Source organism: Anolis carolinensis, chromosome 3 (assembly GCF_035594765.1).
Source record: "Anolis carolinensis isolate JA03-04 chromosome 3, rAnoCar3.1.pri, whole genome shotgun sequence".
NCBI lineage: Eukaryota > Metazoa > Chordata > Lepidosauria > Squamata > Dactyloidae > Anolis > Anolis carolinensis.
The window spans coordinates 164,668,146-164,690,707 of NC_085843.1; the positions used below are offsets into that span (position 1 = coordinate 164,668,146).

The following is a 22,562-nucleotide window of genomic DNA, read 5'->3' on the forward strand; positions in this document are numbered from 1 at the left end:
TAAAAAGAATTAGAAAAATTGTTCAGTTTTCTAAAAGAATACCACATAACCAGGTTGGGGCAGGGTCAGGTAGAGTAGTACAGAACTTCAAAATTAAAAGGAAGACGTTTTAAATTACAGTAGAGTCTCACTTATCCAACATAAACAGGCCGGCAGAACATTGGATAAGTGAATATGTTGGATAATAAGGAGAGATTAAGGGGAAGCCTATTAAACATCGAAGTAGGTTATGATATTACAAATTAAGCACCAAAACATCATGTTATACAACAAATTTGGCAGAAAAAGTAGTTCAATATGCAGTAATGCCACATAGTAATTACTGTATTTATGAATTTAGCACAAAAATATCACGATGTATTGAAAACATTGACTACAAAAATGCGTTGGATAATCCAGAATGTTGGATAAGCGAATGTTGGATAAGTGAGACTCTACTGTACTTTTAAGATTATGTTATGTTTATAAGTTGTCCATCATGGCATCCAGAATTCTCCAGCCATGATGGTTTAGGATTCACAACTCTATATATTAACTTTTATTTTCTCTACATATAACTGAATGTTGATATGATCACGCATCTTCATGAGCAGTTGACTTAACTCCTACATTTATGCATTGTCATCTGTTGATTCTGCAACATGTAATGATTCTTGACTCAGGCCCTTTCTACACTGTCATAAAATCCAATCAAAGCAGATAATCCACATTATCTGCTTTGACCTGGATTATATGAGTCTACACTGCCATATAATCCAGTTCAAAGCAGATAATCTGTTTTTTATGGCAGTGTACAAGGTGCCCCAGTCTATGAACGAATTGCACTGAAAAGCACAATACAACAAGAAAGTTCTTTCTAAAAACGTTTTATCCACGTGGGTACCTCCTTTTCATATGCAAGTCAATGATTGAATCTGCAGTTTGCTCATAAGCAGATTCAAGAAAACTGATATTTTCAAAGGTTTTTTTTCAGCAATCTTCACTCAGGAGACAAGAGTTCAGACCGTAAGCCATCAGAAAAGGTTATATTTTAAAAATAATTTTAGGCAGTTCTAACGTATGTGGGGAGAGGAAAAGGAAGGTGATAATTTAGCTTTCTCTGTATACAATAAAAATACTTTCTGGACATTCAAATCCAGGAAAAAAACTAGATGTTGTTCAGGCTCTTCAAACCAGAAAAATTAATGCCTTATGTTTATCTTGAAAGCAAGTGGAGGAATTGCATTGAAAACCATTATTTTAAACTTTGAGCGCCATTATTCTTATAAAGAATATTGTAAAAGGAAGGGGTGAGAGCAAAATGGTAGACCATTTTATTGTAAATAACATGTAGAAAAAAGTCCTGCAATTTCCTCAGCTGCTTAGTAAGATACCTAGCAAGGCATGTTTAAAGAACAAGATCTATTTAAAAAACAAAACAAAACACTGTATACATTGTTTTTCACAAAAAGTAGTTATCTGGATGAAAGCACACAAAAATCCTTACAGGCAGAAATCTGGGGGGAAATGCACAAGCGTCTGTATTTTGAATACTGACTCATTCTAACGATTATATCTACTGAACATTAAAAAGTCTTAAATTGCTAGACTAAGCCAAGTTTTCATATCTTACCTGTCAATGCCCAGAAAGATTTTCCAACATATTCTTGTGTCAAAACGAAAGACACTAGAGCCATTCCACCATTTGTAATCCCAACAAAAAAGCGTGACATGGCAAAAACTTCATAGTTTGGAGCAAATGCTGAGACATACCCAAAAATGACATCAAAGAAAAGGCCTGCACAAAACACATACAGATTGTAAATATTTCCCATTGTGTAGCATAATCCTATGCGCACCTACACAGAAACACATCCTACTGGTTTAATGGAACTCACTTGAAGCTATTTACCAAGTTCATTTGCAGAGTTCAATGATGAAAAAAACATGCCAAATGGATAAATAATATCTACCTATTTATTTAATCCTGGGTGAAACCCTAGTTCCTCCCAGATAAAGGATTTTTTAAATATTTTAAAATATGAACATACAAACACATGTTTAAAAATGCCTAAAACGACTTAGGTAAATCCTGGTTATGAGCAATTCTGTTAGTATTCATGTATCTTAAAAGGATATATGGACAGGTTGCTTACCTGTAACTATGTTTCTTTGAGTGATTTTCTGTGAATCCACATTTGCGGACAATACTGCGCCTGCGCAGTCTCTAACGGAAGCTTCCCAAGCTGTTTACGTTAAATTTTGGCTGCCTGTTCCTATAGCAGAGATGGGGATCTTGCTTTCAGGAGCCAGTTGTTGAGGTAAGGAAAAATTATGACACTGCTTCAACGAAGGTGAGCCGCTACTCCCAACATACATTTTGTGAAGACTCTTGGCACTGTTGCAAGTCTGAAGGACGTGGAACTGGAAGGTCTGGGGACCTAGTTTGAAGGAGAGGAACCATCTGTGCGCCAGATGGAAGTATGTGTTGTGTAAGTCTATTGTAGCAAACCAGTCTCCTCTGGCGAGGAGGGGAAGGATAGACAATACCAGCACCATTCTGAACTTCTTTGGCAACAGAAAGGAGCTGAGAGCCCGGAGGCTGAGTATCGGGCAAAGTTCACAATTTTTCTTGGGAGTGGTGAAGTATCTTGAGAAAAAAACCATAATGTCTTCCCTCGAGGGCGTTGGTTGTATTGTACCCTTGAGAGTAGCTATTTAACTACTCTCAATGTGGAGGCCTTTGCCAGAGCCTTTGTCGAGCCCAAAGTTGATGGCACTGATGCCGTGGGAGAGGCCAAGGCTTGCCGGTAAAGCATCGGCTGAAGGCTCTATTCTTCCTCGCCTGCACCATAAAGGCTTGGCAGTGAGGGCAAGAGCTCACGATGTGTACTTCTCCCAGGCAGAGGAGGCACTTCATGTGTCCATCAGAGTCTGGTATTGTTGCACCCCAAGGCAGCACGAGCACTCGAAAACCAAACAAGAGCCAATCTAACACACTATATCTTTATTAAAACAATTATAAATCCAAAAGAAATTAGGTATAGAGTCTGAGTAAGGAATGGTTCTTTTCAGAAAGTCAATGACGGTTTCAATTGTGTGAAGGAAATAGTCTGATATTATAATCCACAATGAGAACTCAATAGATCTCCCAAGAAATCAAAGTCCATGAAGTTAAACAGGGAAACAAGGCTGGTAGAAAACAGAGTTCTATCCACTGGAAATGCTTCGTAGCAATCAAAGTAACAAAGTTGTTAAAGCTGAGGCAAACTTGAATCAGGAACAAGGAATAACATCCGAAGTAAAGTCAAGGTCTACTCGAGAGGCACGGCAAGGCCCGACTGTAACTGGAAATCTTGGCTTGAAACAGGAACTAGGAACGGAGAAACCTTTCTCCAAAAAGCATCGTTGACACCGCAAGGAAATCTACCAAACAAAACACTTTTAACAGATTCTGGGCTGTTCAGAATTTGGGGAGTACAAACTCCTAAAACTTTCCTAAGGGAACGCTACCCATTTTCCCATCTGTTTGCCAATCTCTGGCTGCGGCGGATTTCCTGTTTTGCACTTCTTTCTCTAGTCACAAAATCTCTACGATTAAAAACCCCGTTCCCAGGCATTTCTTCCACATCTGCCTCTATCTGCGAGGGAGGACTAGAAGAATCCTCTCCAATTAACAAATCTCCAGCGTCAACATCTTCAGGCATCTGCAGCTGTAAAGGCCCCTCTGTGGAGGGTGCAATGTCAGTAAATTCCTCATCATTATCTATGTCAAAGTGCAGGTCCCGAAACACTGCAGGCCTTGGTGCCCTGGCTGGCTGGGACCTAACAGGTATCTTTGACACACACTGGATATAATTCTTGAATCCCGTGGCTGACATAGCGAGTGGAGTTCCAAAGAGCTGCTGTGGTGGAACAAAAACAACTGGGGAACGAGGAGCCAGGCAGTTTTTATACCCATAGGAGGAATGGGTGGGGCTACCACCAAAATTTAAAGCAAACAGCTTGGGAAGCACAGGTGCAGTATTCACCACAAATGTGCATTCAGAGAGAACTCGAAGAAGAAGCAAGCAAAATAAGGAGAAATGTTAACAATGTAGTCAACATGAACACATGCATTGATGTGACCCAAAATTAAGATTTCCCGCCTAAAAATTATATTTAAATTCATATGTTACCTTTATAAATTGTTGAACAGAAACCATCTTCACCTAAGGTGTCTTTAGAGTATATCCAAGAATCTATACAATGCACTGGCAACATGAAAATATGGTCATCATGCTAAAATCTTAATGGCTTCCACATGGAAATCTATGAGTACTCTTTGCACAAGATAATGTCTTAAAATCACAACCCTCTGCATATTTACACAGAATTTAGTCTCCACTGGGTTCAACTGGGCTGAATGTTAAATATCTGTTTAGTAGATTGGTGATAGATCACTTCTCTGCATTAAGAGACAAATGGTCTGAGCTACTACAGCTGCTAAAGTTCTAAAAGTACCAAATACAGATCAGAATAAACAAGTCTTCTCTTCTCTAACTAGTCATGAAGTCCAACATCAAATTCAGATGGCGAAGAGTTCCCTGCCTGGAGAATGGCAGAGAATCCTTTGTCCTGGATTTCCTCTGGGACCAGTGATAAGGCCACAAATATATATTTATTGTACATATAACTTATAATATATAATTATACATATAACTTGTAAGCCGCCCTGAGTCCCCTTCGGGATGAGAAGGGTGGGATATAAATGCCATAAATAAATAAATAAATAAATAAATGGGGGGGGCCGTCAAAGGTGTGGGACTTTCTGATACTAAGCTTTATGCTGTTGTAAGTTCACATTGGTGGAATTGGTTGTTCAGATCACATGAATCCAAACCATCTAGAGCTTTAAAAAGGAAAACCTGCATGCTGAATTGTATCTATCACAGTGTTCCCTCGCTATTTCGCGGTTCACTTTTCGCTCCCTCGCTGTTTTGCGGATTTTCAATTAATATTAATGTACACATTTATTGCGGTATTTTCGCTGTTTTGCAGGGTTTTGTGGAGTGCAAAGGGTTTTGGAAGGGGGGGAAAGGGAGAAATAAAGGGAGAGGGGTGGAGGGTAGGAAAGGGTTGGAAATAAAAAAGGGTTAGTTAGCTTCCATTCTTCTTCTCTGCCAGTGTACTATATATTGTAATTGCTAAAATAAAATACAGACTGCATTGTACTAAGTGGTCTGTGGTTTTCTCTCCTCAACACATTCACTTATTGTGGGTGGTCCTGGAACATAACCGCCGCGATAAGTGAGGGAACACTGTATAACATTTTACTGCTATAAGGAAGCATGATGATTTAAAATATTATCTTGACCATGTATATTTTTGCCATTTCAAAAATTTGTTGAGAAATTGTCAAATTCTAAAGTTTAATCATTTATATTTAAAATGTTTGAACACATATCTTAAAGAATAACCATTAATCAACTGCTGTAACTAAAACAACAGGAAGACTTAACATGAACAGCCAAAATGGAAATGTGGCAAAGCATTGCCAGAGACCATTTCCCCTTATCAACTTACCTGTAAGGTACACAGGCTTCCTGCCTAATTTATCCGATAATGGACCAAACATTATATTTCCAATAAGCAACCCAGCGAAGTACAAAGATGATGCCAGGCTCACCTTATAAGCTTCATGTCTGATTAAATACCACTGTTGAAAACACAAAGGTGTCCTTGTCAGTTAAAAGATAATAACAAACCAGTAAGGATTTAGGTGTCTTTCTAAATTATATCAAAGAATCTGTACAGCAGGCTAAGGGAGGGCATTATGATGTCAGAATCAAGGCATTGTCACCCCCAGAGTGAAGAAGACATTCCTGCCAAGCAGTGAATCTAGGCTGTTTTACAGATGCTGCTCCTCCAACTGCTAAAAGGAAAATGCCTGCTAAGTCAGACAAGGGTTTGTTTTTTTACTGGGGGGGGGGGGGGAGAAAGATATGGGCAGTGTACATATCTTATTGCATAAACAACCCATTTGAAAACACTTGAGGAAGTACGCAATAAGCAGCAATCTGCATTTTTGCCACTATGATGTCTTATTTCACTCCTAACCACGTTATTGAATATAACACAGCTTTTAGGAAGACATGAAGTTTAAAGATGGCATGTTAGCATATTGTGGTTTCCTACTGCTTGGCTGCAATGTTCTTGTTATGTCATGCCATGCTATGTGATGTAATGTTGCCAAGTTTTTCAAAGTAGCTATAAGGGACAGCCAAAATCTATGATGAGTAGCTATTAACAAATGTGTGATGTACCTAACTATCAAATAAACGTATTGATCTTATTCACCTCACCATGGATTTCTCTGTAAAGTTAGTATATTGTTAACATTAATATATGTATTTATAAATGTATTTTATTTTTATCCCGCCTTTCTCCCAATATGGGGACTCAAGGCAGGTAAGAAATATGACACACTGCAAATCAAAACAATATGAATGCATTAAATCTATATATATAAAAGGATTTTGGCATCACGGCGACTCACAAAACAACAAAATCCAACACCCCCCAAACTCTAAAATTGGCAACACAATCCACCATCCCTGCCTCCAGTAAGATACAACACAATCACACAAAAAACACAATCACAACACCAAAAAAAGGCCAAAACCCACAACAGGCAATGTACGCATGCACACAGAACTCAAAGTATTTTTCGGGACAGCATGGCTGCCCAGGATCAGCTCGCTCCCTCTCTCAGGTCCCCCCTCCTTCTCTGTGAACCCTTACCAGATGCCTCCTGGCCTTTTCCTCTGGGCAGGCCCCGGCCCCTTCCTTCTGCCCATTCAGGCTGCACCCGGTCTCCTCCAGGACATCGGGGCCCACACCTTCCTGCACCCATGGGCCTCCCTATTGTCCCTCCACCGCCGGACCTCCTGGCCCCGCCCCCTCCACAGCTTTCCAACTCCCAGGGCCATACCAGTGTCCATGGGCTTTCCGGCCTTCCCTTCCAGGGCCAGAAAAGGGAAAGCAAAAGGTAAGCAAGGGTCTCCTCCTCCTCCTGCTCTCTCTCTTCCTTTGGAAGAATTACCGCTCCCCCTTCGGCCACCCCATAGGGGCGAAGGAAGAAGAGGAAAAGAAGGACGAAGGGGAGGAAGAGGGAAGGGGAATGGGCTTCCCGAGAGGGAGGAGGGAAGGGAAGGGGGGATCACACTCCTTTCCCCCTCCCCCGTCCAAACAAAATATAAACAAAGGCAAGGAAAGACCCGACAATAGAAAACAAGGTTGGGAAACAACGAAAAACAGGACGAGGAATTACAGGAGGGGCTTTCTTCGGGAGGGGGGCTACCATGGGAGGGAACTTCTACTATTCTTATTCTTATTGCCATGCTTTCTATATTTTGTAATATATATATAAAATACAAAATAATAAATACAGCCAGACATTGGAGCTGCAAGGATATTCAGTGCAATTCAACCACACCAATAAAAGATTAACCTTCGTAAAAAGCAACCAGGCTTTGAAACAGTGATACTACTCTGAAGCTGACCAACCAAAGATTTCCCCTAGGTAGCAAGCACCCAGGCTTTGAACCACCGAGGCTATTCATTACAATTCTACCACCCCAAAAAAACATTCCCCTAAAACGCAACTACCTAACCTTCCAAGCAGCAAGCCTATTCCTTTCTATTCCACCTCACCAAACAAGGATTCACATAAGAAAATTGCCAGGCTTTCAGGCTACAAAGCTATTCACTGTTATTCCAAAGAATTCCCATACGCCACAGCAACGCGTGGCCGGCCACAGCTAGTGTGACTATAAAATTGAAAAACACTTAAGCCCTTTGTGTAATTAAACAAAAATATTAACATACATTTAAAAATTACACACCCACTCCAGAATCGCACTCATGCCATCCTTATCAGCTCATCTCTCATCACTGTATAAATGGTTAGTGGCAGAGATAATTTTCACCTGCCTGCAAAAGGCCAGCAGGGATGGGAGCATCCTAGTCTCTCTTAGGAAGGAGTTCCAGAGTCTTGGAGAAGCCACCAAAAAAGGCCGTCTCCCTTGTTCCAACGAAACACACTTGAGAGAGTGGTGGGACAGAGAGAAAGCCTTCTCCAGGCAATCTTAATATTCAAACAAGCTAATAAAGAAAGATGTGGCCCATCAAATAACCTGGAATCAAGCTATATAGGACTTTATAGGTCAAAACCTGGAAACGAGTTGACAGCCAATGAAGCTGTGGGAAAAGAGGAATTATGTGCTCCTGCTACCCATCCCCAGTTAATAGCCTGGCTGCTGCTCTTTAGACCAACTGAATCCCTTTTCAAAGGCAGTCCCACGTAGAGGGCATTACAATACAGTGATACCTTGACATATGATTTTAATTCATTTTGTGGCCATCCGGATTACTACAAAAGTTTGTATGTCAAAGCAAATTTCCACATTGACATGCATTGAAATGCTATTAATCCATTGCAGCACCCCCAAAACCAATGCCTTTCTCTGCTGGAACCATGCTTTATACTTTTGTTATGCTAATAAAATCCTGCACAAGAGCAACAAAAATGCAAAACGTCTTGTTATGTGTGGAACTAGACTATCCTAGAATTGAATAAAAAAGGTAGGTGGGAAAAATAAAACATTGATGACCTGCCATAGTCAAAAGTAACCTCCAGGGGGAAGCAGATTCACACATCTGTCTCAGCTCATCAGGGTGTTCCTTGGTTGGAATACATTTTAGAGTTTTGCGTAGGTAAGAACTGTAATCTCACATTGGTTTCTATGGTAACAAGCAAAATACCACGCTGAATTCATAACAGCTACTTGTTTAAACAGCTGTCCCTCATTTTCAATGTAATTCTAGGAAGCTACAGATTTAGAGCCACCAATGAAGTCTTTGCTATGTGGGTTAGTGAGCAGCAGTAGAAACATTAGCAGACAAAGCAATACAATAGAGTGGTAATCTAAATTGGGTAGTGCAAAAAAGGGAATAAGCGACAGGAACTACGCTTGTAATAAATGTAAACACAGATGGATAAAATGCAGAGCTAAGGGATGATAGAAAAAAACAATGCTATGGACAAATCAGCATTTTATACATCTTCGCATACATGATTTATATCAAAAGTTGGCAAATGTTCCCCCTGTGTTTCATTGCTGTTGAGATTAAAACTTTAGCAAAAACAATTTGATTTATATTTCTTTCCAGCTGATTTACTACTATTAATTTCAACGGGAAGGAGAGGAGTAGTGTCATTGCTGTGGTCCATTTTCATTCAGTTGGCATCAATTTACAGTAACCCCATGAATGAGATATCTCCAGGAGCTTCTATCATCAACAACATTGTTCAGATCTTGCAAACTCAGGGTTGTGGCTCCTTTGACTAATTCAATCTCCCATATTTTAATGTGTGGACATTTTTTCAGCTGATAAATTGGAATAAATTCAAATGAGGTTAGTTGGAACCTTGATCCATTATTGAGTCCATATAATGGAACAGTATGCATTATTGAACATTTTCCTGATATTTTCCCCAACCCAAACACAAAAACCCCACCCCAAACAAAATCACAAGCTGGGGAGTAAAAGTACGATCAGTTTGACATGTTTCATCATACTGGTTTTTCAAAATAAAATCTGAGCTCAGGAAAACATACTGCAAGGAAATGAATGCCCTTTTTTATGTTTTTGGAGCTCATGATACCTTTAGGCCATTAAGAAGTTCCCAAATAAGGACATAGCTAAAACTTTGACATGTCTAATATCATCTAGCTTGTGAATAATGCATGTATAGCTATCAGTGTGTCATGTGCACAACGTTTTATGATGTTTTTTCAGCAGAGACTTCAGCAAAGCACAGAGGTGCAATATTCCATATAACCATAAACATTCCACATATACATCTGTAGAAGCAAACATTTCATTACACTATAAATCACCAACAAACTTCTCACTCCTGCCATATTTTGTTCCCCAGAATATAATGTAGAGTGTACACTCTGCCTAAAAAAAAAACCATGAAGAAATTACACTGGTAACTACAGAGAATCACAGTCAAGAAAGCAAAAAGCAATCCACACTCCCATCTGCTTTCAATTGAATTTAAACACTAGCACCATAGGTGCAATGCTGTTAGGAAGATGTCAGTTGTATGGGTGTCTCTTTTGATGCCACCTTTTGATGCCACAAAATGCTGGGTGTAGAAAATGCAGATACCTTGAAAGGATTCAAGGTAAAGCAGCATCATGTTTCAAAGGTTCAAGACATATCCATTAGCTCACCCCACACCAAACTCCCCAGTGCATGCAACTGCCGCATATTAATACCGTTTTTTTCCAAGTGACACATTGTGAGCAGAACAAGTTTAAAGAGTGAGAATTCAGATTAAGAATGTTTTAAAAATGGAATCTGGCATACATACTACATGAATATATTTTACATTCATGGCACTAAGACAATGCTTTCAGTATTAAAGAGTATAAATCACACCGTGTTGAATTTTAAACCTTACAAACCTAACAAACCATTTTAAACATTTCACTGAAAGTAGTGTTTAGAATCTGAACTGAACATGATCTTTAAAAAATGGGAGGAAAGCTAGAATAGTGAGCTATGCTTTTAGATAAGAAAGGGGTCAAAGTAACATTTCAAATTACTTTTCCTTCATCAGCAAATCCACAACCATATTTAAAGGAAAACTGTAAATGGAAACCAGTCCAAGGTAAGCACTTCTTCCAAGATTTTATAACACAGCTTCCTACATTGAAGCCATATGGAAGAGAGAAGAAATCTAAAATGCAGACAAATGTTAAAACTAATAGCAACAACATGTACTTGCCTCTGTTGCTATGGATGTGAAGTTACTGGCAAACCTGACGTGTTTTGCAAGAGCTTCTGTACTAGTTGAAATCACTTCTTGGTCAAGATGATATTCTGGCATAGCTCCCACTAGTACAATAAGCATAGACTGGAAGGCCACAAACACCTTTAAAGTAAAACAAAGTTAATTTAGGATGAATAATCAAATAAATATACCTGACGGATGCCAACACTGTCAAACCTTCATGTGCCCAAAAAACACAACCCAGATTGAAAGCAGGAGATACTCGGCCATTATAATTACCGGTAGCAGGGGGAGAAGGGACCAGATATTCCTCTTTACCTCTGAGATGGGAAACCTTGAGTCTCCCACAAGACTGGACTTCCGTTCTCAGGGAAGTATGCTCAACGGTAGGAAGTTTATGTTTGAACTGCAACCTTGAACATCTGGAGATTTTAAGAGTTCCCATCCCAGCTGTCCTTTGTCCTGTGCTACTGAGGGTAAGGCTGGGCTTCACTCAGTATTTGTTGGACCCACTATAGCTAGTATGAATGCTGCAGTAGTTGAGTAATATTGTGCTCCACAGAAGACATGGAGACGAAGTGCAATTCCTGGAGATACAATCATTTTCTTCACAAACACACTGCCCATGATAACAATCGATATTTTTCAATATTTCACAGGCGTTGTTTCAGGAGATGAGAGCAAGGCCACATCTTGGAACTAAGTCCCAACTTCGTTCAAGCTGTTTAGTTATAGGAAGATTTGACAAAGAAAAGGTTTAGCCCAGACATTTTTAAAATCTTCTCTAGCTCTATCCTTTATCATATATTCTATGATACAATACTTTATTTATCCTATTCAAATGTTGCTAAATCAGTGCCAGATACTTATCTGTTCTACTTCCAGTTATAACAGGCTTTCAATACATTAATAAATAAAGCATAGCAACTGGGGTACATTCATGAACAATCTTTCAAATAAGGCCCCAAAGATGGAAATAGCAGACCACAGTATTTCAAAGACATGACACCACTGCTGTAGTTACAGTGTGACTGCCACACACATAGCAATTTCTCCCAAAATAAATGTTTGAGGCCTTCAGGAACAGTGACACTCAAAATAGTAACATACAGAGAATAATTCAGCACATATCTACTGACCAAGACATGTGTGCAAACATTGTTAACATTTAAGCAATATTATTTTCAAGAAAGGAAAATCAGAAATATTATTTGGTTGAGATTTACTTTGCTCGATTTCGAGTTCAAAACAGCTGGCAGGAATGGTATTGGTATTTATTTTCTGAAACTCTAAACTATGTACACACAACCTATGGCAAAAATTAGAAAAACAACAAAAATACAATGGCCTATAAAGACATCCTGTTCAGATCCTGATACATCAGCACAAGCCACCCACTGATGTGGCTGTTCTGTAAGCAGCTCACTCTGCTGTGCCATATTTCATAAGCATTGTAGTATCTTCCTATAATGCCAATTTATGCTGCCTCCCCTCCAGAGAACTAAAGGAACTATCTGCATTGCATCTTTTAGGATCACAACTTTAATACCGCACTGGAGGAGCAATGTCTTTTGAAAGTACATTTTTATATCTGGACTTTTAATTTTTCTGCAACAGTATATGATTCTTGCTTTTTTCCTGTTTTGTATTGTGAGTGTGCGCAGGTGCATCAATAGAATTATTTTAGTATCATCTGCTCAATGAGGCCAAACTGTTCCTACTGTAAAAGAAATTCCACACATTACTGAAGCATGTTTGACTTCTTAATATGGTTCTGGAGAGGTGGAGAGGAGAATCGGATCAGAAGGATTATGAGCATACAAACCCTTTCAATCAGAGGGTGAAGAACAAGTATATATTACTATAGTCTGACTCATAACAGTACAGTTTTGACAAGAATACCACCGTACCATCCAGCTGTTCCAGCTTCCTGAAGACTAAGAGCTCAATGGCAGAGTACATGATCTGCACGCACAAGGTCAAATGTTTAAATCCTGATATCCCCAGTAGAAAAAGATCAGCTAGCAGATAACATACAAGCTTCTTCTTGAGTCCAGCCAGCATTTGGAACAACCCATTCTATGCTAAAAGGACAAACTGTCTCATCAGATACAAGGAGGACGCTATGCTTATATGTACTTGTTTCACTGACTGCCTACAGATATTAATCAATGGATTCATAAACCAAGGCATATGGCCACAGCTTGAGAACCTTCATACTACCTTCATCTTTCTGCAATTGGCTTTGTTGAGGCGCTTTACCTTTTCTGTTTTGATTCTCTAACCTTTTCAGAAATACAGTTGTTCCTCCACATTTTCAGTTTTAACTTTTGTGGATTTGATTTATTTATGAATTTGATTTAATTGTTCTTTCAAGAAATCTCTGTGTCCTCCAGCGTGATTCTATGGTCATCTCCCAGCAGAATTCAACCATGGAGTCATGTTGGAAGACATTTCCTAGAAAGGTGCTATCTCAGGTTAAAAAAATAGCAGTTTCTTTATTTGTGGTTTTTCATTTTTAAGGTAAAGGTTTTCCCCTGACGTTAAGTCCGGTCATGTCTGACTCTGGGGGTTAGTGCTCATCTCCATTTCTAAGCCGAAGAGCCGGCGTTGTCCATAGACACCTCCAAGGTCATGTGGCCGGCATGACTGCATGGAGCGCCATTACCTTCCCGCCGGAGCGCTACCTATTGATCTACTCACATTGGCATGTTTTCAAACTGCTGGGTTGGCAGGAGCTGGAGCTAACAGCGGCCGCTCCCGCCGCTCCCGGGGATTGAACCTGGGACCTTTCGGTCTCCACCTCAGTGTTTTAACGCACTTCGCCACCGGGGCTCAGTTTTACTACGCCCCTAACCTGTGAAGGGCAGACTGTACTAGTCAACGCTAAGGTTGTCAATCCAAGGCCCCTGTAGATTTAACTGTTATCAGATTCTGGCCAGGAAAACATGCTATAAAATTCCATCAAGCCACACTACAGAACTTGCCTGACCTCAACCCCAACCCACCTTTTAGCTGTTGCAGCATGCACATGCACATACTATATACAAAATGGGCGATGCCTGGCTCAACAACAGTCCATGTGAAAAAGATCTTGGAGTCTTCATGAACAACAAGTTGAACATAAACCAACAGTGTGATGCAGGAGCTAAAAAAAGCAATGGGATTTGGGGCTGCAGCAAAAGGAGTATAGTGTCTAGATTGAGGGATGTCATGGTGCCTCTCTATTCAGCTTTGTTTAGACCTCACCTGGATAACTGTGTCCCATTCTGGGCACCACAATTTAAAAGAAATATTGACAAGCTGGAAGGTGTGCAGTGGAGAGCATCTAAAATAATCAAAAGTCTGAAGACCATGCCCTATGAGAAGCTTATTAAACATCTGGGTATGTTTAGCCTGCAGAAAGAAAGGTTGAGACGAGATGTGATAGTCATGTATAAATATGTGAAAGGATGTCATAAGGAAAAGGGAGCAAGCTTGTTTTCTGCTGCCCTAAGTACTAGGACCAGAAGCAATGGGTTTATATTACAGGAAAGAAGATTCTACCTGAACATAAGGAAAAACTTCCTGACTGTAAGAGGTGTTCAGCAGTGGCACTCTCTGCCTTGGAGTGTAGTGGAGGCTCCTTCTTTGAAGGCTTTTAAACAGACGCTGGATGGCCATCTGCCAGAGGTACTCTGCTTTTGCTTTTCCTGCGTGGCAGGGGGTTGGACTAGATGGCACATGTGGTCTCTTCGAACTCTATTATTCTATGATTGTATGATTCTAAGAAGAGCAGGAGCATGCCCCATGTGCTTCCCTGTAGATTTGTCTCCCTTTTCTGCTTCCTACCCTGTTTCCCCTAAAATAAGACATCCCCAGAAAATAAGACCTAGTAGAGGTTTTGCTGAATTGCTAAATATAAGGCCTTCCCTGAAAGTAAGACCTAGCGAAGTTTGTGTTTGGAAGCATGCCCGCCGAACAGAACACCACAGCATGCAGGATTGGTAAATGTACGTATTATAGAGTGTTGTACATGGAAATAATGGTAGTAACAAGAAATTCTTGATAGGATTCGTAGTTTGTCTGGTTATGCTGGTTTGTGATGACAACTACTGTACAGAATATAATAAATGTTCTTTTTTTTTGTTCAACAATAAATGTGAATTCTTCTTCATGGAAAACTAAGACATCCCCTGAAAATAAGACCTAGCGCACCTTTGGGAGCAAAAATTAATATAAGACACTGTCTTATTTTCGGGGAAACACGGTATGTATCTGTGTGCCATGTGTGAGCTAGATCCGCAGGGCAAGTGATACTGCAGAGGCACACAGGGACGGCTCCTCTTTCTCTTCCTGCATGACATGAGTGTCTGTTTTGCCCGAGCAAAGGAAGGAATTACAATGACACCCTGAATCCTGTTGTTCCATCTACATGCACTGTAAGCGCACTCTACTATTTCTACAGCTACTGGGTTTTTTTATATAGTAAGAGATTTTGTCAAATTTTCTGGGATGATCTGGTGCAGGAGAAAGTCCATGGGGTGACACTATTTCTAGTGACATCACTGGTTGTGAAGAGGAAATTTCAGCAGGTGTCACACAACCAGTAACAAGCAACTGCTGGAGTAATCCCCTCTTCCACACAACCATGAATTATACAGGAGCCCTCTCCAGTTTCCACTCCGGCAACCTTAGACCATATCATATTGCAAGAACTAGTTTCCTCTGTCCTCTTACTGCCACTCAGCTCAGTTGTACCAATCTCACTTCTTGAATACTCATTCACTTCAAACAGCATGCGGGATGGTGCTGGTTTGGGTCCCCTTCTTTAATCAACATTCTTCAAAACAAACACACCAGGCTCATTATTATTATTATTATTATTATTATTATTATTAAACTTTATTTGTACCCCGCTAGCATCTCCCGAAGGACTCGATGCGGCTTACAAAGGCCAAGGCCTCAACACACAATATAACAATACAAAACAAAAGGCAAATTAAAAACAATTAAAACAGTATAAAAAACAAGCAGTAAACAATACGCTAAAACACAATAAAACTGGGCTGGGCCAGAGTAATGGGTACAAGATTAAAAGTGCTGATGTGACAGGTAATGTATAAGGCTTATAGGGCAAGTGCAGAGTGTGATATACAATCTTAGTTCTAATAAAGTGCTTATGGGACTTGGAATTGGAGATTTCCTATTAATCTTGGGAAGGCTCATGTTTTTGACTGCCCAGACTTAGGCCCATCTGCTACATAAAATCCAGATTATCTGATTTGAACTGGATTATTTGAGTCTACACTGCCATATAATCCAGCTCAAAGTAGATAATCTGGATTTTAATGGCAGTGTAGAAGGAGCCTTAGAGTGCATTTACACTGTAGAATAAATGGAGTCTGACATCTCTTCAACTGCCATGGCTCAGTGCAATACCATCATGAGATCTGTTTTTATTCCCCCTGGGTCTTTAGCCTTTTCTGCCAAAGAGTGCTGGTGCCACAACAAACTACAGATCCCACCACTCCATAGCATTGAGCCATAGCAGTCAAAGTGGTGTAGAACTGCATTAATTCTACAGTGTAGATGGAGCCTTAGTAGGTTGCTGTTGAAAAGGCACTCCACTAAACTAACAGGAAAGCTAAAAAGACATTTAATCAAGTTTCTGAACTGGATTACATGGCAGGGTAGACTTGTATAATCTGAAATCTGATACTGGATTTTAAAGCAGTTTAGATCTAGCCCTAGTCACATTATTCAGGAAATGCATGAGCTCAGAGGGAAAAACAAAGACGTGGCACTAAAACACTCCATATGTTAGTTAGATCTTATAAAGGAGGGAATGGTTTGAAATGGGAAAAAATAGTAAGTAAATCAGGTATGCATTTACATTGTAGAATTAATGTAGTTTGAGGTCACTTAAAGAGTTACGGGGAGCCCCCGATGTTAAACCACTGATCTGCTGATTCAGCGGTTTGAATCCGGGGAGTGGAGTGAGCTTCTGCTGTTTGCCCCAGCTTCTACCAACCTAGTAGTTCAAAAACATGCAAATGTGAGTAGATCAATAGGTACCAATCCAGTGGGAAGGCAATGGTGCTCCATGCAGTCACAGAATCATAGAGTTGGAAGAGACCTCATGGGCCATCCAGTCCAACCCTCTGCCAAGAAGCAGGAAAATTGCATTCAAAGCACCCCAGACAGATGGCCATCCAGCCTCTGCTAAAAGCCTTCAAAGAAGGAGCCTCCACCAGACTCTGGGGCAGAGAGTTCCACTGCTGAACAGCACTCACAGTAAGGAAGCTTTTCCTAAATTCAGGTAGAATATCTTTTTCTGAAGTTGAACCTGGCCCATAAACACATTGAAACTTGCCCAGTCACTTTAGAGTTTGATTTCTGTTCAGATTTATCTTCCCTGCTTGTTGTGTCTATTTGATGTATGTTCTATTCTGTAATAGACACTCCCTTCATCAGTTTGACTGTCGCCCAGGCTGTTGTCCTATATTGGACCTTTTAACGCCTTGGATGATTGTTTAATATTTTAATTATGTCTATTTTAAATCATGACTTGTTTAATTTGTTTTTAAATGCATTCTTTGATGTCTTAACTGTTGATTTTACGACACTATATGATTGTATTGGGCTTGTCCCCGTGTGAGCCACTCCGAGTCCCCGTTGGGGAGATGGAGGCGGCATACAAAAATAAAATTATTATTATTATTATTATGAAGCCATTGTTCCCTGTCCTAGTCTCCAGGGCAGCAGAAAACAAGCTTGCTCCCTCCTCCCTATGACTTCCCTTCACATATTTATACATGGCCCTTATCATGTCCTCTCTCAGCCTTCTCTTCTGCAGGCTAAATATGCCCAGCTCTTTAAGCCGCTCCTCATAGGGCTTGTTCTCCAGGCCTTTGATCATTTTAGTCGCCCTCCTCTGGACACATTCCAGCTTAGTCAACATCTCCCTTCAATTGCAGTGCCCAGAATTGGACATTGCTCCTGCCACATTCATTTTGATACTGTCCTATCCCAGCTTCCATGCAGAGAAGCAGAGGGCTCCCTAAATCCCTTCCTTTTTTTCCAAGTGCTGGATTATCAAATCCCATCGTCCCCAGGCAGAGGGGATTCTGGGAGGAGGGGGGGAGGAGGAGTGAGCGTGGCCCTGGAAAGGCCAAGCAAGTTTCCACGTCGCCTAGGCAACGGGAGAGAGACTTGGCCCCGCCTACTTCCGCGCGAAAGTTGGCTCCACCCACCGAGCGGCGAAAAGGGAAGCGCGAGGGGGGGGGGGGGTGAGGGAGAAGTGGAAGGGGCCAAACCATTTGGAGAAAGGAGTGGGGGGGGGGGATTGCTGGTCGCGTAGTTTTGCTCCCACCTGCAGCAGCACCAGAAAGGCGGTGAGCCTCTTCTGGCTGGGGCCGAACTCCCCCACCAACCCGAAAGCCTCGTCGAGGTCCATGGTTCCGCCGGGCCTCTTCGCAGCAGCATCCCCACTAACCCGAGTTTACGCAGCGGGGCCTCGGAGGGGGCGGTTGAGAACGAAGCGTGGCAGTTCGGAAGAGCGGCCTCTGCTGACGGAACGCCGGCGCGGCCTTGTCGGGGGCGGGGTTTTGACAGCTGCCACTCAACCCCCGAAGCCACGCCCCTTCCCGCCTCAGGGCCGAACGCGTGGCTTAGTTCCTCGGCGCATGCGCACCACGCGCCATTGGAGGTTGAGCTTGACAGGTTGTTACTCAGAAGTAGGACACGTCAGGTTGGGTTGGAGGTGGCAATAGTATAGAAAATGTGTCCTAAAAACAGCCCCAAGAAGTCTAGTCTCTTGGTTACAATTATAACAAACTCTAAAACCCCATAGTTCATGAGGCTAGGTCAGTGGCTCTCAACTTGTGGACCCCCAGGTGTTTTGGCCTACCACACCAGAAATCCCAGCCAGTTTACCCTGGGAGTTGAAGGCCAAAACATCGGGGGCCCACAGATTGAGAACCACTGGGCTAGGTGAAGTGTGTTAAGGTATGTAAGAAATCAGTTAATGTGTGTATCAACTGCAAAAAAAGATGCGTGAAGCTGATTGGTTGAGCCATGTCTGGAGAGTTGTTCAGCCGCTCCAACATGCAGGCAACACTGGGTATGTATGCTAGTTTCATATAAAGGACACCATTTTACTACCACTGCTACTACTAAGAATAATACAGTAGAGTCTCATTTATCCAAGCTAAACGGGTCGGCAGAACCTTGGATAAGCGAATATGTTGGATAATAAGGAGAGATTAAGGAAAAGCCATTAAATTAGGTTATGATTTTGCAAATTAAGCACCAAAACATCATGTTATAAAACAAATTTGACAGAAAAAAGTAGTTCAATACACAGTAATGCTAAGTAGTAATTACTGTATTTACGAATTTAGCACTAAAATATCACGATGTATTGAAAACATTGACTACAAAAATGCATTGGATAATCCAGAACCTTGGATAAGTGAGTGTTGGATAAGTGAGACTCTACTGTATATAACTGTATTTAATAAATCAAAAACTATTTACTACCATTATTTCCATGTACAACAATCTATGGTACCTCTTGCAGTTTCCATGCTGATTTCTCTCTATTGTAGTTTCAGTGTAGTCATGAATAATGATTAATATAATAATAATTTAATAGTAATAATATGATAATATACTACAATAATAATAGAATTATATATATATATATATATATAAATGTAATGTGCATAATTCCCATGGAGTAAACAACAAAACCACTGGACGAAATCACACCAAATTTGGCCACAAAAGACGTAGTCATCCAATCAATCTGCATGCGGCAGTGTGTCAGCAAAAATGCATAAGCGTGTCAGTGCTGATACGCATGTCATAGGTTGGCCATCACTGCAGTAGATTCTCACTTATCCAAGCTAAACGGGTCGGCAGAACCTTGAATAAGCGAATATCTTGGATAATAAGGAGGGATTAAGGAAAAACCTATTAAACATCAAATTAGGTTATGATTTTACAATTAAGCACCAAAACATGTTATACAACAAATTTGACAGAAAAAGTAGTTCAGTACGCAGCAATGTTATGTTGGTAATTACTGTATTTATGAATTTAGCACCAAAATATCACGATATATTAAAAACATTGACTACAAAAATGCATTGGATAATCCAGAACCTTGGATAAGTGAGTCTTGGATAAGTGAGACTCTACTGTAATAACAACTTTATTCTTATATACCCTAAATGGCTCAGGTCCAGGCTATTTGTCAAATCGCATCTCCCTGTATAAACCATCTCAGGCACCGGTCAGCAGAGGAGGTCCTGCTCTCCATCTCACCCCAAGCGCAGCTGGTGGGAACAAGAGAGGGGGCCTTCTCCGTGATCGCCCCCCGCCTCTGGAACCCCCTAAAGAAATTAAAATGCCCCCCACCCTCCTCTCCTTTAAGAAACTGTTAAAGACATATGTATGCACCTTAGCATACAGAGAGGAGGGGGATTAACATAATTGTCTTCCCATAGCAGCTATGGTCTAAGTGAAACTATAACAAGTACTGAATATTTTCAGCAACTTGGTCACTTAAATTGGGCCAGGTATACGCTCGCTCTGTACAATAATATTTTTACTGACTGTCATGTTTAAATTTATTTTTTCTAATGTGGAATTTTATTATAACGTGTATGTTATTGTCATTTTATACTTTTAATATTAACGAAGAAATTGTGGCATTGAATGTTTGCCATTTATATGTATGTTAACCACCCTGAGTCCCTCTGGGGAGAGAGGGCGGTCTATAAATAAAGTTTTATTATTATTACTATCTCCTCAAGGGGACTCGGGGTGGTATACATAGGGACCAAGCCCAGTAATGTACAATGAAATGCACCAACTTAAAATACATTCCAATTATGATAAAATGAATGCATAAAAATGTATAAAATCGTAACATACTCGACAACAACCTAACCAGTAGCCAATGGCATGTTCAATATTAGAGGCAAAGGAAAAAAAGTATATTTGTGCAATATATTGTGGGCACAAATGAGATGGGCTAGTGTTAAAAGTGCAGTAGCTGGGTATGAGTGGAGGTAGGGACTCCGTCAGTTGTGCCGACCTAATGGAAAGCACATTGAAATACCCAGGTTTTCAGGTATTTTCGGAATGGGGCCAGGGTGGGGGCTAATCTAATTTCGGGAGGGAGTTCCATAGTTGGGGGTCCACCGCTGAGAAGGCCCTCTCCCTCGTCCCCACCAACTATGTTTGAGACGGTGGTGGGAGTGAGAGAAGGGCCTCCCCAGCAGATCTTAAAATTCATGCAGGTTTGTAGTAGAAGATGCGATTGCAAAGATAGGCTGGACCCAGTACCCTGATCGGCTGTGCAACTGACCAGGAAGACCTCTGTCTTGTCTGGATTAAGTTTCAGTCTAGTAGCCCTCATCCAGCCCATCACAGCAATCAGACACTGGTCCAGGACACGAGGGGCTTCCTTAGAGTTAGGTGGAAAGGAGTAGTAGAGCTGGTTGTCATCTGCGTAGAGATGGCACCCAACTCCAAAACTCTGGATGACATCACCCAGCGGTTTCATGTAGATGTTAAAGAGCATTTGTACGAAGCCATTGTACACAATGGGAATTGAGCATCTTTGGATTTTGGTACACAAATCCCAGCAGATACTAATGGTCCACAGTATATCGTTTTCTCACAGCAGGAAGAAATTGGTAGAATTACAAGTTGCTTCCTTGAAAAACAAAATTGAGGAACCCTGAGTTTTGTGTAAAAAAAAAAAAAGGGGGAGACTTATTTTACTGAGACATTGGGCCGATTATTGTCAGGCAAACTATATATTGGCGGTATAAAATTAAGAATGGGAGCCACAGGCAGTTTGTGGGCTGCACTTTTCCTGCCACGGGATATATATAATGGACTGTAAGTGTTTAGTGTTGCCTCTCAGAAGTAAAATTATTTTCATTCAAAACCAAAAATGTATCTTGGATCAGACAACACCTCCCAACAATGGATTCCCCCAGGCAGGAATCAGCCAGGCCTTGAATCTGCAAGGCCATTAAATGCTAATCAAGGTGATTAATTGCAACATTTACATTTTCCTCCACGTTTTCTCCCACCCTGGACCTTCCACAAATATATAAACCTTACTAGTCTAGTTTCCAATATAACTCACAACCTCTGAGGATGCCTGCCATAGATGTGGGTGAAACATCAGGAGAGAATGTGTTGTATGTCATCCTGGACTGCACAAGTCTCAACTACTTATGTAGTGGATAGGATTAGACTGAGGGAACCCTCTCTATATTCCCAAGCATGCCTAGATAGGTCTTTGCTGTTTTCCCTCTCTTGCTTTCCTGTTTACATCCACTCCCTCACCTTGTTGTAGTAATGTGAATCCTTTAGGGATGAGGCAACTTCCTCTATGTAATTGGAATGTTAATTGCCCCAAAGTCTTGGACCATGCGATCAGCCATCTCTCTTCCTCCTTTGTCTTCTACCTAAGAAGGTCACATTTTGCCCTCTCTCCTGGCAAAATGTAGCTATTTAGATATTTTGTTATTTTCTACCTTCTTACCTTCCTTAGTGGCTAGCCTAGAAAGCTAGTTAGTCCTAAGAACCTTTTCTATCCATAATGAATTTCTTTTTACCTCAATAAATGCCTTTTGAACTTTCAGGGAGACTTTGCAGTCCTTTGCCATCCTGAGAAACAAAGGCCTCTCCAAGCTCATCTCACGTAAGTTTCTTCTGCTTATGA

The 22,562-nt window shown here is 40.9% G+C and overlaps 1 protein-coding gene and 1 long non-coding RNA gene across 5 annotated transcripts in view; one reads left to right on the plus strand and one right to left on the minus strand.

Annotated features, from left to right (window-relative positions):
- LOC100564798 (solute carrier family 22 member 15-like) overlaps positions 1-18,321 on the minus strand; it is a 38,806-nt gene extending 20,485 nt beyond the window's left edge. For all 3 annotated transcript variants that reach the window (XM_008114754.3, XM_016995072.2, XM_008114753.3), the window contains exons 1-4: positions 18,183-18,321; positions 10,823-10,969; positions 5,545-5,677; positions 1,613-1,777 (exon numbers count right to left, since the gene is read on the minus strand). In XM_008114754.3, the coding sequence (XP_008112961.2) occupies positions 1,613-1,777; positions 5,545-5,677; positions 10,823-10,969; positions 18,183-18,266 (529 nt within the window). In that variant the 5' untranslated portion in view covers positions 18,267-18,321. The remainder of the gene's footprint in view (positions 1-1,612; positions 1,778-5,544; positions 5,678-10,822; positions 10,970-18,182) is intronic.
- A 179-nt stretch (positions 18,322-18,500) lies between these two features.
- Positions 18,501-22,562, plus strand: part of LOC103279476 (uncharacterized) — a 31,267-nt gene continuing 27,205 nt past the window's right edge. For both annotated transcript variants that reach the window (XR_010004456.1, XR_010004455.1), the window contains exons 1-2: positions 18,501-18,932; positions 22,483-22,541. This is a non-coding gene — a long non-coding RNA (uncharacterized LOC103279476). The remainder of the gene's footprint in view (positions 18,933-22,482; positions 22,542-22,562) is intronic.